A 19,189-nucleotide genomic window follows, 5' to 3' on the forward strand; every position below is an offset into this window, starting at 1 on the left:
TTCTGCCTTCATGTCCTCAATTAGCACCTCATCACCTGCGCCTTTGGATCTGTGCCCTATTTTAACTGTACGGACATGTGTTACTAAGTGGGATTTTTTAAAAAAAAGAATATTTTAGAGAAAATTTAAGTTTACTCCAAACTAAAATATTTAGGAAATTATGTCTTAGGTATAAATTTATTTTATCAAAGCACAGAATTTATTTAATTTAGGCATAAGTTAATTGATGTGTCGTCAGCGATCGTCGATGCATTTGGTGCGGATAATTTGAATTATATATCAGTTCAAAACCCTTTATTAATATTAATTTATTAATCAGCTCAATCATCTATTACATAATATCGTAACTAATGATATATATATATATATGTTGTGTTACATTGATGAATAATAATGTCTATATCGTCTTATAAAGTAAGTCGAATCAAATACGAATTTATTTACAACAACAAACTCGATGATTTGATAATAAATAATTATTTTAATTTATTTTGCATCTTGTCCATGTTGTGTGGATGAGTCCAATGATTTTGATAATATGTAAATTAAATCCAAACATTCAACGACGAGTTAGGGGACGGCTCACTAGAAAAAAAAACTTTTTAGGGACGAAATTTTCGACAAAATTTCATCGCTAATAAAAGTTTCAATTTGAAACTGATTGAAAAATTAGGGACAGAGACTATGGAAAAGAGGAGGGGGGGGGGACGGAATAAAAGAAAAAGAGAGTGCGGAGAAAAGTTATTTTCAATTTTTTTTTCAAATTCGGTCCAATTTCATTTCAAAACAATAGGAAATAAATTTTCAATTTATTTAAAAAATTAAAATAATTATATTTAGGACTCTTAATTATTCATCATTGAGTAATAAATTGTTATTACAATACGGCCGAATAGAATATAAAAATAATATTTTTTTTATATGTTTACAAAATAAGAATATGAAAATTGGATGTTACCACTTACAAGTATGTTATTACAATCAATCATCCTTACACTACATATTCAATCGAACAATTCAATTTGAAATCCAACCATTAGATAGGATCATCTTGATTGCATATTATTTTTCTTTAAATTTCACATAAATCCAACTTGTCGATATAGATATATCGTATTTGAAAAATTATGTTACTTTTCTTGGATAAATGCGGAGGACATTTTCCAACTGATTTCTGACGACACTTGTTAATCCATTTCAATTTCGTCCCAAAACAGTCGGAAAATAGTTTTTATTTTATTTCAAAAAATTAAAAAAATTAAAATAATTATGTTTAGGACCATTTCCAATGAATTTTGTAATACATTTTGTGACGGAAAAATTTAGTCTTGACAACAGTTGGAATTTTCGACCATCACAATCCATTGAAAAATTCATCCCAAATATAACATTTAGGGACCAAAGTTGCGACAACCAATCGTCAAAAATTCCTTCTGGAATCTTACCGTTGCAAAAAAATTAACAAATTGTGACAAACTCCATCAAAAATCTCAGACGCTTTATGTGCCGTCGGAAATTCTCTCACAAGACTAAAAACATATGTATTTAAATTTGCTATGATTAGCGATGCAAGTACTTTCACGTCCTAATTTTAAGCGGAATTTGCGACATCAGGTTCTATTTTTCGACAGATTGTGCAATTTTTTCATCTATGGAAGGATTCGATCAAAAACTAATAAAATCCATCAGACTTTGGAAGGAAATTTGCGACCAATACAAACCGTTCGAATTTTCAATCCTAATAAAATATTTTTTTTATATAATAAGTCCTGTAGTCATGCTAAATATAGAATTCTTATGCTGATCGTTTTTTCTTCACCTATCAGGAATAAAATAAAAAGTATATATACTTATTGTAAAAAAAACTCAAAAGGGACTCATGCATTAAGATATTATGCCATATTCCCTTGCCTTTCAATTATCAATAAATATATATTAAGATATTTTGTAAATGGGGAGGGGACCAATATTAGAAAATATTTAAAAAATAAATATATATGTGAATGAGAGAGAGAGAGAGAGATTTAATGAGGACCATTGTCATTGGAAAGACCTTTTGTTTGGTATCTCAAGTATGAAATTATGGACTTTGTCTCCACAATTAAATAAATATATATTTAATATTAAATTTTATTTTTTTCCCAAAATATTTTTAAAATTAAATTTTGGCAAAACTTAATAATACAAAGCTCCTAATTAGACTTCACCAATCAGAAAACACTATTGATAAGGTCTATATATTCTTATTTTATTATGGTAAAAGATAATTAATATTGTTTAATAAGTTAATATTCATTATTAATTAATATAAATATATAGTTGTTCAGGACTCAGGAGATGATCCAATTTCAGAGAGGCAGACAATACTTCACTAATTAATCATATACTGTATATTTTTGTTTTCCCAAAGTCTTCCGCTACTCATTTTACATCATCGTTATTTGAAAAATTATCAATAGCCCCCTGACTTTAACGGTCATCTAATAATTAACTCAATCCGTTAGTTTCTGTTAGGTTTTCGTCCAATTTTTGTGGTAATCGATCAAAATATATTTGTGTAATATGAATTATAATTTTATATATTTTAAAAAAATAATTTTTTTTATGGATTACGTGGATACTTTTTTTATCAATTTTTTAAAATTTTCCATCTACCTCTTTTGATTTTTTTATACTCTTTTATGTTTTTTTAGATACAGCCGGGACAAAGTTGATAATTTAATACCTTCATCCAATGATTACATAATTTTGTCAAACATTAAAGGGGTATTTGTAATTTTTCAAATAACTATAGGGTATACGTAATTATATCAAATTTTATGAGAGCTCATTGTAATTTATTCTAAATTTTATGATATTAATTAATCACTAACTATTTTGATCATGATTACTGTACAAATTTATTAATACAAAATATATTTATACAATAATTAGATGGCAGAATTGTCAAATTCAAATTTATTATTTTATATTATTAAGTTCGAATAATAGTTTCAAAAACTTTTGCATTTGAAATATTTCAAAAAAAGATATTCAAAAGTAAAAATAAATAAATTTAACTTTCTTAAATGGGGTAAAACATATATTTTCAAAATCTGAGAGGGGCAAAGTGATGACATGCATAAAGTTGAGGGGGCAAAATGTAAATTCTCCCTGCTAGCTGTTGTTCTGCTTATAATATATATGAAATGTCAACTTGCATGTTAAACTTAAACCTGAGAGTAGCAGTGGAAGCGGTGAGGAGAAAACGACAAAAAGAGATAGATGGCGCATAGGTCTATGCACCACACACGTGTCAGAAAGCGACTGGCGGAAAGCAAGCGACGACGATTGGCTGAAATAAAGCAGGAGAAATTAACCAAGTGCGAGTGACGCCTCAACAACGCATCGGAGCCTACTAAGAATAGTACAACACAACTTGGTTTTTATCAATGATGGAGTGGAGGGGACCATGCGATTGCACCCCACTCACCAATTATTCTTTTTTTTTTTTTTAATTAAATCACCAGAGAGTGGGGAGCTTTTTGGAGTTCCCAACCATTCTTTATTAAAATTAAAAAGCGAGCAAATTTACAACGAGAATAGTACAACAATTTGCTCTTGTAGTATAGTCATAATTGAAACGGGACGTTGAGTTGTTATATAATTCCCCTCTTTTGAGGTTTGATATAATTACACATAGATTCCATGTTGATCGAAAAATTTTACATATAAAGTTTACTTCCGTCTAACAAATAAGTCCCTCCATTAGTCAAAATTATCTGAATTTGCTTATATTAATAAAAAACCGAATGAAAGTTGATATATATCATCGATTGACTGATTACTAACTTATTGCAGGTCAAATAATTTTTTTGTACTAAACTACCCTTATAACGGTGAAGATATACCTCCTCACATGCATTAACGCATTACGACGTATGAGGGTAATTTGATCATTAAAAATTTATTTGATCTGTAATAAGTCAATCAAGGATTAATGTAGATTTTTTTCTGACTTTTTTTTATCAATATTAGTAAATTCGGTGAATTTTGACTAAATGAGGACTTCTTTGTTAGATATAAGCAAATCTCAAAAATATTAAATATAATTTTTCAAACCACAAGAGGTTTATGTGTTAAATTACACTATTGCTCGAAAGGGATAAATTTTAGTACAACGAAAATCGCCCAATCGAAGACATAACCTTTGTGGCACTTATCTAGTCAACTATTTTGTTCCCAATTATTGACAATAAACTTATCTAATTTTGACAAATTGCACTAAATAAAGTCAAATAAGTACCATGAAAAATAAAAAGTTGGCGACCTTTCAGCACCGCAAAATCACTTATCATGATAAATCACTTTTGCGACGAACATAATTAGTGGACGACCATATCAGGGTTCTGTGACGTGATAAGAAAATACATCCTAATTAATTAAATTAATAAAACAAATTTTTCTAAAATTTATCTTAATTATAAACTTTCTCGTTTTTTAAAAAATTATAAATATCTCTGAATTAATGATCGTTTGACAACCACACCCTCTTGACAGGCCATTGTAAGGGAGTATTTGTTATACGATCGTTAATTCTAAAAACGTATTTATAGTTTTTTTTTCAAGAAAACAAGGGGTATTTAAAATCATAGCAAATTTCAGAAGAATCTGTTGTAATTTATTTATTTTTTAAGTTAAACGACCACGAGGTGGAGAAAGCTTTTTGGGGTCCCCATCCCTTCTTTATTCAAAAACAGAAAATAGACAAATTTACAACGGGGAGTACTAATTTCCTAGTATCACCTGAAAAATCATAAATAAGGAATACTACTCCCTTACAATCATCAAAAGCATAAATAAGAAGTATTGTTCCCTTACAGAAATTAACTAGGTGTGCTATTGAAAAAGAGAATCAATTGGAGACGATAATCCAGCATGTCAAAAAATTTCTGTCAATTTACCCGGATCATCGAGACCAACTTATCACCTGCAAAAGCTTCCCCGACCACAAAAAACAGAAAATGTAAAGATCTATAAATTACCGTCAAATTGAGTCAAAAGTGAGGCGTGTCAAAAAGTTTCTGTAACATCACTAGTTAGCAACGAATATATCTCAATTTCAAACCTCTATAATAAACCATTCTTGATTTAAATATTTTTTATTTAATTAATTGGGATGATGCCAAGTTGCGGAATATTCAAGAAGATGCAAAAATAGGCAAATTCCACTTATTAAATTTTAAATATTGGGAGGTACGTTGTGTTAGAAATCCTACCTAGGTGGACTGTCGGATGTCTCTGTCTTACCAACTAATTTCTTTTATTTTTATTATTATTATATCGATTCAACTAATATATTATATAATTAAAAATAATAAATAAATTATAATAACGGGTTTCGATCAATTCATAACTATAATTACAATAATTTATATAAAATTAACGAATATCTATATGTTCGGTGGAATACAAAATCAATGACCTCGAGCATGTTAATAAGACCTTAATTTTAACTATTAAATTAAAATATTACTGGTGTCTAACCCAACCAATTGATAATAGTAAGGTTTTCTTATTTTTCTCCAAAAAAAAAAAAAAACCCTCAAAATTGTGATATTCTTTCTCTAATCTTATACTATACTTATCAATTTATACGCTGTACAAAATATTTTAAATAGCTTATTGGAAGATCTTACAAGCGTCTATTGAAATTTTGTAAAAAGATTTAAAGGAATCCATCTTATTTTTTGTTTTAAATATCTTTTTTTGAATAAAAATATTAAATTGGACTAAACCTGTTACAACTACTCCAACTAAAGAATTTAACGCTGTGAGATATCTGTTCCATCAAAATTGTCGAGACACTGCTCAAATTAGATATTATAATTTGAGCAACACACTAATCAATCAAACATCGTAACCAACCATCATCACTCTTTAATACACCCACGTAAAATGATTATTTTTATATTTTCGTGAGTGAAGTTCGGGATCACGTTAAACTAAAGACATTTAACTTATTATATCTTAATAAAATTGATATTTTTATTACAAATTGAACTATTATAAATTTAAAAAACATTATAAAGTGTCTCTTTCTAAAATATAAATATTAAAAAGTTGTTGTAAATATAAAAATTATAAAAAAAAAAAGGGTTAGCAAAATCAATCAACCTCAAAGAGAGGTGTGTGTATATATAATCCAAGTGGGAATGAGGGGGTCCTCCAAGAATCAAGATTGGTAGTTTATGAATCTTTAAAAATATATTATTGAAAAAGACAAGTAATGCTATTTAATTTTGAGGCTTCTTGTACTTGGGAAAGGGATTGGTTTTCAATTTTTGATTTTTTAATAATTTTTAATTAGGGTGATGGGATCTAAGTAGGGATGGCAATCCACTCGACTTTTTGGGGTTCCAACTTGGACTTGTTTGCAATGGGACGAGTTTGGTATTTATCAGGTTCGGATTCAGAACGGGTCCTAAAATATTGGATTCAATCGGGTTTGGAGTGGGTTACTAGTTTTGTACCGAACCGCTCCGGTCTTTTTTTTTTAAAAAAAAATATTTTTTATTATTTATTTATTCATATCTAATATATTATTAATAGAAAATTATGATATTATAGGTAAATTTTTAAATAATTTTGCATATATCCAACTCTATATATAACATATCAAAAATAAAATAGTTGGATTATAATTTATTTTAGAGAGAAAATTATGTTAAATTACCTAGTTTTACAATGATATTTAGTATTACTTATAGAAAAAAATTAGTTGAATGTATTATTCGTATTATATAGTTTACTTTAGATAAAACTATGCTGATTTAAATTGATATTACTTATTGAGAATTAAAAATGAGAATGTTTTGTTAATGAAAATTATATTAAAGTACCTAAATCTAAAATAATATTAGTTATTAAAATTAATAAAAAATGACTTGATTGTATTTTTTGTATTATATAATTTATTTTATATCAAAATTTATGTTAAATTACTAAATTTAAAATGATATTATTTAATAAAAATAAAACTTTATTGAGTGTATACTTTGTCTTATACAAATAATTTGATATTGCAAACTATGTTAAAGTATTTAAAGTAAACTAATATTACTTATTAAAAAAAATATTAGTTGAATTTTGTTGTACTATATAATTCATTTTAAATAAAAAAATTATATTAAAGTACTAAATTCAAATTAATATTATTTAATAAAAAAAATAAAAACTTAAATTGAACGAAACAAGACGGATTTACGGGACAGGACAATCCGGAGCGGGGTATGGGTTCGGGATCTAAGAAACGGGGCGGGTCTCGAGCTGGACCAACTCACTCCAGACTCGCTAAGTTGCCATCACTAGATCTAAGTAATTAACAACATATTTGGAAATTATTATTATTATGATGATGATGATGGCGGTGGTTAATTACACTTTTCTCTAAAAAAAACTTTTAAAATTATACTTGCATCCCTTTGAGAATTCTCTATTTATAATTACACTATTTTCATTTAAGTTTTGAATAAAAATACCGAAAAATCACAAACTTCATTCTATTCTTACCCTTCAGACTAGTGTGTGTTTGATGAAATGGAAGTTTATAAATTTTTACTGACTTTAGTATTTTTGGTCCAAATCTTTACGAGATGAACACATTTGTAAAATAAGAATACCTTTTTTCTAAAAACAAAAAATCTATAATTTTGTATGTTTAGAAGAGGTGTAAGTTTTATTATTATTATTATTATTATTATTATTATTATTATTATTATTATTATTTTATAATTTATAATTAGAGTAAAAATATATAACTTTTCTTTTTTTAATTTTCTACCCAATAATCAAAGCAAAATATTTCTTTTTTCAAGGTTTAATGATCTGCAGAAATAAATTTAGTAGAGATGTATAGAGAACTCTGACGTAAATAATTGTGCCGATTTTTGGGCCTAGCATGGTTTGATGCAGATCCTCTAATGAGCCCAGGTAGTTTTATTGGGCCAGAATTTTTATTTTTCTTACTTAAGAAGGACGAAATTATAAACAAGTAAATGTATTTAATTGGAAATTCATGCACTAAAAAAAAAAGTACCGATTTGATTACCTGTATATTCTTAATAAACATTCAATTTTCAAATTAGAGTATATGATATCACATTTGATTAAGTAGGCCCACATGGCCCATCTTAAAGCCCACTACATAGCCCATAGGTAGTTGTTCAAAAAATGTAAGAGCCCAGCCCAAAGATCACCCAGTCCAGGGCCCATTTAAGTTGGAGACTTAAAGTGGCTTTGAAAGTTTAGAGAAATAATCACTTAAAAAATCCTTGGACCATAAAAGGTTTCAAGAGAAGTCTTGTGGCTTACGTAATTTCTTGCACAATTTTATGATAAAGTTGACCTAGAATCTAGGCATATAAAGTTCATGCTCAACCAACTCCTACGAATAAGAGTCTAGGTTGGTCAAAAGGGGTAATTTTACTTAAACTATTTTAGGGTTTTTCTAATTGGGTTTAAAAATGGAGTAATAAGAGAACTGTAAGTAAAAATAGATTTTATAAGAGATAATTTTGTATTGGTTAGGAGGAAGAGATGGAAATGAAGTAAAACTCGATGTATATGAAACTCTTCAAGAGTCCAATTTTGTTTCCGATCAAAATTGGGCGACAAAGTGAAAGTATAAGACAATAAAGACAAAAAACTATAGTTTTCATTTTTTTTACTTTATTAACCATATATATCTATATATATATATAATTTTTCTCCAATTCTTTTTTCATTCTTGTTGATAATACTGTACATAATTGCCAAAGAAAAAATAACAGAGTCGCTGAAAATCTACTGCATCGAAGCCAATAATCAGGTAAACAATCTTGTTAGTAATTTTTATTTATTTAAATTAAATAGTTAAGAATAAATGAACAATACTCATTTTGATGAATATTTTCCATGTATTCTTTCTTTAATATTTGTCAAGATCATTATTGATTTAAGTATTAGAGTTTTTCGTATGTTGTTGATTAGTCCCCCAAACATATTAGGATACTCAACTCGTCATTGACATTTTACAGTGGTATGGACTCAATAAACATCATAATAAAGGTTTGCTTATAGTTGACTAGCAACGGTTGCACGTGGTCTCCTCACATATAATCCAACTGAATGCAACGGAAGAATTATTCAATTTTTTTCTTCAATTAATGACAAAGTAAAATTAAAATTCCTAACAATTATTGCCTCAACCTTACTATTTCAACAAAATCAAATAGAAAAGAGAAAGAGAAGAAGCATTGAACATAAGGGGCAGGTAATAGTAATGTAAGCTTTAGTAGACATAAACTTTAAAGCCTCACAACTTTCACAACCAACATAAGATGAAATGGCATAACATGGAATTCCTTTCCTTTCACAATATGTGGTTACACAAGTTGGGCAATGCATTTGAAAGAATCAAAGCAAGAAGAAACTTGTTACAATTGTGATCAAATACTTCTTCCTCTATCCAATCTTGCCATATTTTTCCTTTCTTTTCTCTTAAAAAAGAAGGGAAAAAGGTGATAAATATTTTTTTTTGGGAAAAAAAAGATAAAAAAAAATGGCAGTGAGGATTTCTTCAAACCCTCAAGTTCAAGGAGTGTTTCAAGCTTCCCACATGAAGAAGATGCTCTCCCAAGGCGACTTTTCGGTTGCCCTTCTCATCCACGACACTCAAATGCTTGCAAACATCGACGTTGAACCTTACCAGCCCTTCGCCCTGTGGTTCCAAATGCAGTTTTTGGAACCCTAGCAAGTGTTTTTGAGGTGCATTATGAACTTGCGGGGGGCTAGAAAACAAGAAAACAGTGTGACTTCCACTCATATGCCCTACGTTTTTCACTCTCACGTGAATGTCAAACCCTAAGTTCTTGCACGTATGGTCAACAACATCGATGGACTTACACATTGATGAACGACAAACGTGCCCTTCTTCCAAGGGCACGGACACAAGCTTTGGTGCTCTAACTAGGTTATGGTTGAATGTGGAGTAGCTCAGTCCATCCCCGAATGAGAAGACCGTTGGTCCCTTATAGAAACGATATGTTCGACCAGGGTAGCCTGTGTCAGGGTTCGGTCTCATGTGCATGTCTGTCATGTTAACCTTGTCTGCATACGATTGTGGATACCAAGTCATTGGTAGTCTTCCACCTACAACCCGGTAAATTAGCTGTTGTTAGAAACCGTAAAACAGATTGTGAAACATGTGGAAAAATAAAAAAGTCAAGCCCAATAATGTACAAATTTTACAAGGTCTCGAGATAAATTGCTCATGCCATGTGCCTTAAAGTTACCCTTTTTTGTTATGTTAGGATTAGGAAGGCTTACTTGGATTGTAATAACCAAATATCACATCAGCAATTGCAGCTCCACCAGCCTCTCCGGGGAAACCAACCCATAGAATGCTAGTAACTTTTGGATCATCTTTAGCAAACTGAACATCCATTCCACCTCCAGACATTATGACAAGAATCACAGGTCCCTTTGACACTTTTGCAACCTCTGTTACCAGAAGTTGCTGCTGCCCTGGAAGAGTAATATCCACCCGGTCCAGGCTCTCTCGCTCGATTGATTGATCTGAACCCATAACCAGAACAACAGCATCAGCCGCTGCTGCTATTTTCTTGGCAGCATCCACTTGAGCAGAGCCACACGACACATCTGCACAGCCTGGCTGATAGACTGTGGCCGTAGAGGCTGTCAGGCCTTGCAACGGAGTCGTGTACTTGCATGGAGTCCCTGTGAATCATTGAAAATTAAGTGATACTAAAAACTAGAAGAAAATTTTCATTCATGAGACCACTGATTGAAGAGGTGGGAATACCTTCATAACTGCCTAACATGGTGTGTGTTACATTAGCATTGGGACCGATTACTGCCAAGGACTTGATGGTTTTGGGGGACAATGGCAATGACCCTTCTGTGTTCTTGAGCAAAACGATCCCTTCTCGTGCAACTTCACGTGCAAGTTCCTGGTTTGCCGTTGTGCACACATCTGTCGGGCCAAGATTTCCATACAGTTGCTTGCTCGGGTCACCATCGAAGAATCCCAATCTCATCATCGTCGCAAAATTGTTTGACATGGCGCCGTTAATGACTGTTTCATTGAGTAGTCCACGGTCTACAGCAGTTTGAGTGAACTTGCTCAGGAAATCTCCACAATTTAGATCCAAACCTGCATGACAGAGTGATAATCATCTCCCTTTAGTAATAGCTAAGGAAGTGATAAACTCTGATCAGTCTGTTTGATCAATCAAATCTGCAAACCTGAGTTCATAGCCAAAGCAACAGTCTCCTCTGGTGTTTTGGTATACTTTTGGGTATAAAACATCTCATTCAATGAATCACAATCTGTAACAATGTACCTGCACAAACAAAAAACACAATGAGTATCTCTTTTAGTGTTATGTCCCGTTTTCTTAGGCAATAAATGTTCGACAATTTTCCATTTTAGGGCAAATGCAATAGATACCCGTTCAGCTTCCACTGGCCTCGAATCACACCATATAACAGGTCAGGGTCACCACAAGTCGGCTTGCCGTTGACTTGATTATACGAACACATGACGCTAGCAACATTTCCATCAAGAACGCAACTCTTGAACGGTGGCTGGAACGTGTCGTCCAAATCTTGCTGTGTTACCTAAATCATACACAACATATTAAGAAAAAAAATCCCATTTTGTGACAAAACCAGAGAAAAATCATATCGTTACAATTGTTCTTGTCCATCTACCAGAGCATTGAAATTGTATCTCTGTATCCCTTTCCAATTATCCACATCATAAGCAGTGTAATGTTTACAGCATGCAGCAACTTTGAGTCTGTCTTTATCTCCGTCATCTCTTTCTTGCAGACCTCTTACATATGCTGCCCCGTATTTGCTGGAGAGCAAAGGGTCTTCTCCGGCAGTTTCTTGGCCTCGTCCCCATCTGGGATCACGAAATATGTTGATGTTTGGTGACCAGAATGTCAATCCAGCTAATCCGACGTTGTACATTGCTCTGGCCTCTGTGGAAACCACCTGAAGACATCAAAATTGTCAATGCTTGATTACCTAATACAGTTGTGATCTTAAAGATTAGTTGCAACTTTTGTCTAATCTAATGTTATCATACAGCCTAGCTAAAGTGTTCATCACTATGGGCAGAGGTTCTAAGGCTATTACTATAGGAAACGAAATTAGGGGACCCGTAAATCATGCTTGCAACAACAACGGTGACATATCTTCATTTGTTGACCAGTCTTAATCAGATCAACCTTAATTTCAAGGCCGAGATTTATTAAAGCAAGAAAGCAGTGAGCTTTGATGATTCACAATCCAATAATGAGGAGTCCACCTACTTTGGAAAAGCAACTTAAACAATTCACAATCAACTACTTTATTGCTGGATAGGTGTTGTGATTGATACATTCAGCATAACATCGTCTGTAATACGACAACATAGCATGCATACAAGCTTGCCGTCCGCATCTGCATCTGCCTATAACGTAACCAGTGCCCTTAATATAAAGTTTAAGATAATAATATGATGGTGACATACGTCGTAACGTAATTGCCTTCCAGATTTACATGAATATCTCGCAAGAAACCGCGTATCGTTTTCAAAAACTCAACAAGAAAATGGATGTGTATACAGAAACAGAGAGCTGAGTGAAGTGAAATCCCAGAAAATTATGACTTTGTCAATTATGTTTGAATGTTCTTGAACAGAAGGGATGTAAACAAAGATAATCCTAACATCATCTGTCGGCTTAAAGAGCAATGCTAATGAAATTCACTTCAGAAACAGATCCAGATGCATAAATTCATCAAACAACCACTGCAAAGAATTTAGATCCATTGAAATTAACATTGGAGACTTCCTGAATTGGACGAAATTAAAGACATTACTGATGGAGACAACAGAACCTACATTTTCTCGTGCACCAGTTTCTAAGATAGCAAGAATTCACAGAGAAAAACACAGAGTAAAAACAATCAACAGGGCCGAAAAATCAAAGCAGGTGAAGTAAAAACAGAAGGGTTGTGAAGAATGAAGCCGGAAAATCAAAATGCATGATTAAAACAAATGAAGCAAAACCATTTTACCTTTCCAATGATTTCGAACAGGGACTCATTGAAAGTGGCGGCAGTGAGAATGACCTGAGGGAAGCTAGTGGCGCCAGGAACCAGGCCCGAAAACTTGGTTCCAGGCCCGACGTATGAAACTCCATGTAAAGCCTCAGACCACCACTGGTAATCGGGTATGCCAAGCCTACTCACTCCCTTTGCAGTGTTCACAAGCCACCCGATTTTCTCCTGCAATGTCAGCCTGCCCACCAAATCAGCCACTCTGGATTTCACGTCCAATGACTGGTCACAGAAACTGAAATTCTTGAGCCCGGGATTGTTCGACACATCGCAGGCGAAAGCGGGCTTTGTCTGAGCAAAAACGGGCCTGGAAATGAGCAGACTGACGCAGAGGATAGAGAAAGAGAGGAAAAAAGAGTGGTTTGCAGGGGCCATTGATTGAGTTGCTTATGACCTCCTGCCAAGAACTGAAAAGCAAAACCAAAAAAAAACTGAAAATGGGGGTGTGAGTGAAGTGAATGTAACAGGAAGCAATCTTGAGAAGTGGAATTTATAGAGGTGATATAAAGATTATGGGATTATTGTAGACATGTTTGTTTTCTTGCAACCCGTGATGGATAAATGCAATATATACACTTGGGGTCCATTAAATATCACCTTTTACACCAGGGAATCTCTCTCTCTCTCTCAAGAAAACTCCAAGATCTTGAACACAAAGGCAGGACTGTATGAGTCCGTGAAAGATTATGTTTTCTATTATATAATTTTACGATTTTCAATGATAAAAAATGGCGAAATGGGACGGTGATAGATACAGTTTTGGTGTGTATCTATCAATCTATATATATACCCATGATCGGTACGAGTGGGTTGGGACGCTGAGTTCAGTTCTTTTAACGTTTGTTTCAGTATAATTGGATTGAATTCTCTACTTTAAGTACTTTTTTTTGTATTTTTTATTTTATTTAATATTTAGGATAAATTACAATAATTTTCTAAAATTTGATATGACTACGAATACCTTCTTTTTATTTGAAAAATTACAAATACATCTATGATATTGATAACATTATGTAAATCTTGAATAGGAGTATTGAATTATCAACTTTTCTCTTACTGTTATTATCAATTTTTTTCTTAATGTTTTTTTTTTTTTAAAATGAAAGTTTCTAAATAAATTGGATAAGGTGTATGGAAAAAATTGAAACATTCTAAAAGACTTGTCCACTTAATTCATAAAAAAAATTCATAAAAGTTTTAAAAATAAATAAAATTATAATTTATAATTCACATATGCATTTTGTTCAGTTTACCACAAATATAGATGAAAATTTAACATAGATTAACAGAGTAAGGTAGTTGGTGGACGGCTGTTAAAATCAGGGGTATTAATAATTTTTCAAACAAAAAATTAGTATTAGTATAATTATATCAAACCTGAAAGAAGCTCGTTGTGATTTACCCTAATATTTATTATTATAACACGTAATATTTTTATACATATAATCCAATTAAAAAATACAAATCCATACATGATTAAAGATAGAGCATGTCATAAATATTAGAAAAATTGTTACTTACCAAATGATGTAAATTATTCAAAAAAAAATAAACAATTATATTATTATAGATATTTAAGGGTATAATAGTCATTTCAAATTTAAATATTGTAAATTTACAAACTGTCATTTCTGATAAATATATGTAGTATAATTATGAAAAACATACAATTTACCTCCTGTGATATAAGAAATGAGTAAAAATCCTTTTACGAAAAATAAAATAGTAAATTACCTCTTGTGGTTTGAAAATTGAAGCAAATTACTCCCTTATCAAATCGTTGATAGAAGAATAATTTGTTTCATTTTACGAAACACCAGAGGATAATTTCGCTAGCCAAGTCGTGGATGGATGTTTTTTATTTATTCCTTTTTTAAAATATATATATATATATGTACATATATATTGTTCATTGATTATCTCTTATTTTTATTAGAATGTATTTTTGATTGATAGATTTGAATTTGAGGAAAGAATTTGGAAAAAAAATTTCAAATGACTTCGTTTGAAAATAATTTAAAAATCCATTAACGTTTAGTAAAATATGATTCAAAATCAAAATTAAATAATTTTAAATTCTTTAAATTTAGAATTATCGAGACGAATTCAAAGTATTTGTGATTAAGTATTTCAAATTTTTCGATCCAAATGCAACCTCAGATTCTTCCTTATTATTTTATGTACCACACATGGAGGAGGAGTTCGAACAAATTATGAAAATAATTTTGTCAATATAGAGAATACATATATATCTATATCTACAGGCCCGAGGTCTTTGAAAAATTATATGAATTGACTAAAATATCCTTATACTATTTTATTTCATAAACAACTATTACTTTTGATTATTTATTTACATCATTGATTATTTATTCATGTAAATTCAAATTTAATATATTTTGTTTAACGAATCAAAAAATTTTATATAAAATATATTTTTAAGCGTATATATCGAATGTGGCGCTACTACTCGTTTAAGATAACTAAATTATTACAGAATGAACTGTATCGGAGACTATTAATATTCTTATTATCTTTCACTTTTATTTAAAAAAATATATCAATTTAATTCTCGAGGCAATTTTCATGAAAAATTTTATTCTTCTTTTCTCAATAAAAATATAAAGTACATTGGTTTTAAAAACAGTAGGAATTAATTAAGAGGGCAACACTATTTTTTTAGCTTTATTGCAAGTTGATGATCTATGAGAACATTTAAAGTAGAACAAACAATTTAGTACTTTCAAGAATAGATATTTTATTGAGGCACTATCAATAAATTTAAGTTGTTGGGTTCGAGTTTCACGAAATGTTTGGGTATTTATTTCACTTAATATAAATTTATTATAATAAGTATTTATCTCACTTAATGTGAGTTTATTGGTCGAATCGATGTGTATCTTAATTTATAAATATTGATATAAATCATGGAATCACCGTTTTCTATAAAGGAAAAAAAATATTTTATTTACGAATTGGGATAATTATACTGTTCTCCTTTAAAATTTAGTGTAGTTAGATATAGAACTATGTAAGTTAAAAAATTATATTTAATACCCCGATCGTTTGTTTTTATTTAACAAATAAAATTATCTAATAGTCTAAATTTATTAAATTTTAAAAAATTATTAAAAAATAAAAATATAATTTTATTATCAATCGACTTATTATAAATTAAATAAATATTTTTATAACAATATTGTTGGTGGTGTAAATGTAATTATTTGTAGGTGTAAGTAGGTGATGGCTATGAAAGCCGAGCGGGCCGGGAAGTAAAGGCGGAGACGAGAACGGGAGGAAGTAAAACTATAGTAAAAAAAATTGACGCAGTCTCTCTAATCATAGGGGAGGTGCAGAAAAAGGCTTGGCGCGGCCCGTGATTGGTCGGCGAGATGAGTCGAATTTGGCTTCTGATACACCCACGCAATTTTACCAGCTGTCAATCATTGGACTGCTCTGATAATTGTCGCCGTCGGCCCCACCTTTTTTTTTTGTGTGTGTGTGTGGGGAGGAAGGGGATAATTACATTGTTGTTCTTCAAAATTTAATGTAATTATACATCAATTCATTATAATTTCAAAAATTATATTTATTATCTTTAATGTTTATTTTTATTGAATAAATAAATTTTTACTAGTTAAAATTCACTGTATTTGCTGCTATTAACAAAAATACATATATTAACTCACAATGGATTTATTATTGACTTATTGCAGGTCTAATAAAATTTTTTATGACTAAATTAGCCTCATACGTCTTCATGCTTTAATGTATGTGAAGAAATATATCTTCACCATTATAAGGATAGTTTAGTTCAAAAAAAATTATTTTACCTAGAATAAGTCAGTAATCCATTAATCAATGATAAATATCAATCCTTATTCAATATTTTGTTATTACCAACAAATTCAGTGGATTCTAACTAATTGAGGGATTTATTTGTTAGACAAAAGCATACCTTAAAAGTACTGATGTAATTTTTGAAATTATAAAAATTTACATATAATTACATCAAACATCAGGGTTGGGAAGTGTAGTCATCCCTTTTTGTTTTTCAATCCACTTGACTCCTAGATTTGATTTCATTAAAAATACATAAATAACAACACAATTTCATTTTCCTATGTTTTCTTTTTAAATAGGAAAAATATTTCGAAAATGAGAAAATTCTATTATTTTTTTCTTATAGTGTTACTAGTAACTTGTGCTAATTATTTTATTTTACTTTATTTCATTGTTCATATATATTTAAATAATATAAAAAGATATTTTTTATTTTTCACGTTCTTTGAAATTTTTTAACACGATCAGTATTGATTTGCGAGATGCTTTCACTTGAATATTATCTGATATGCACGATTAAATAATAAACTTTAAATCAGAGTTGTTGTCAATATTTTCTTTAATTTATTAAAACTTTGTTGGGTACTGTCTCAATACAGTGAAAACCTATCCCCTTCCTTAATAACCTAATCTGAGGACGAACAATTGTGGAGAAACTCTCAACAAATCTCATATAATACTTAGCTAGTGATAAGAAACACCCAACTTCAATCACATTCTTCAGTGTTCTTTATTCTATAGTAACTTTTATTTTTGCGGGTCAAACATGACCTTGTCTGTAGATATTTTTCGAAACAGATTCAGAAATGAAAACACGAGGGAACTAATAAATTATTATTCAATGTAATGATTTACGTTTAACGAATTTACAAGTTTTATATTAATGTCCATAAATTTAGTTCATGCATATGAAAATTATTGAAAATATTTTTTTAAACGTCTATAATATATATATTTTCAATATGAAAATAACGTGTTCAGGAAATAATTAAATTCATACTATTTTCAATAATATAAATATAATGGTTGTCAAATATTTATTTTTTTTAAAAAAGAAAAAAGTATGTTTCAATCATTTAACTATGTAATATAGTCGTTGGATTTAAATTAATTATATAATAAAGTTAATATATTTATCATTTAATTTAATTTACCTAAGTAAGAAGAATTTATCATGTACTTGCACCAAATATTACATGTACACGATCGTCACTGGTGAGGCCTTGAATTCCTTGATTTTCATTGGGCGTCACATTTTCCTGGGCGCAAACTTCGTAAGATCTCATCATTCCCGGATGGAAATCAACGGACCGCATATAAAATTGTCAAACAGTGGGATCCACCGTACTCACATATCCTCTCCTATCCGCATGCACCGGCTTTCTGCATCCTTCATTCTTCTTTTTCTTTTGCTTTCTCATTATAAGTTTCCTCATCTCACATTCAACATAAAATTAATTATAAGGATAATTATATTTTCTTCCCTTGAAATTTAGTATAATTACACATAAATTTATTATAGTTTAAAAAATTATATCTATTATTCATAAAATTTGTTTTTGTCTAACAAATAGGTCCCATCGTTAGTCAAAATTCATTAAATTTGTCGATATTAATAAAAAAAAAACTTAATAAAAAATAATATTGACCATTGATTGACTTAAAACTAACTTATTGCGGGTCAAATAATTTTTTTCAAACTAAAATACCCTTATAACAGTGAAGATATACTTCCTCACATGCATTAATGCATGAAGACTTATGAGGGTAATTTGATCATAAAAAAATCTATTTGACCTGCTTTCAGTAGTAAGCCAATAGGGAAAAAATATAGAGTTTTTTCTAATTTTTTTATTAATATCAACAAACTCGATAAATTTTGACTAAGGGATGACTTATTTGTTGGGCGAAAGCAAATCTCAGGGGTACTAGATATAATTTTTCAAGCTATAGGAGGTTTACATATAATTACACCAAATTTTAAGAGAGAAAAAGTGTAATTATCTCTATTATATTCACCGGGAGCAAAGTATTAAGACCCTCTCAAGAAATGAGATTCTAATACTTCAAACTCGTACTAGTCATTAACAAAAGTTCGTCTTAAGATACAAAATATATAAAGATATTGAATGAAGTGTAAAATTAAAAATTTATATAATTTTTTACTAATATCAATATTTTTCATACAAATTAA

At 30.3% G+C, this 19,189-nt stretch overlaps 1 protein-coding gene across 1 annotated transcript; it reads right to left on the minus strand.

The window, feature by feature from the left end:
* On the minus strand, positions 9,356 to 13,825 carry LOC105172593 (beta-xylosidase/alpha-L-arabinofuranosidase 2). Its single transcript, XM_011094105.2, has 7 exons — positions 13,111 to 13,825; positions 11,755 to 12,042; positions 11,492 to 11,661; positions 11,287 to 11,384; positions 10,844 to 11,194; positions 10,348 to 10,758; positions 9,356 to 10,170 (listed from the first exon to the last, which is right to left on the minus strand). Exons 1-7 carry the CDS (start codon positions 13,525 to 13,527, stop codon positions 9,599 to 9,601), a joined length of 2,307 nt encoding a protein of 768 aa, XP_011092407.1. The 5' UTR covers positions 13,528 to 13,825; the 3' UTR covers positions 9,356 to 9,598.

This window comes from Sesamum indicum, linkage group LG10 (genome assembly GCF_000512975.1).
Source record: "Sesamum indicum cultivar Zhongzhi No. 13 linkage group LG10, S_indicum_v1.0, whole genome shotgun sequence".
In the NCBI taxonomy this organism is placed as follows: domain Eukaryota; kingdom Viridiplantae; phylum Streptophyta; class Magnoliopsida; order Lamiales; family Pedaliaceae; genus Sesamum; species Sesamum indicum.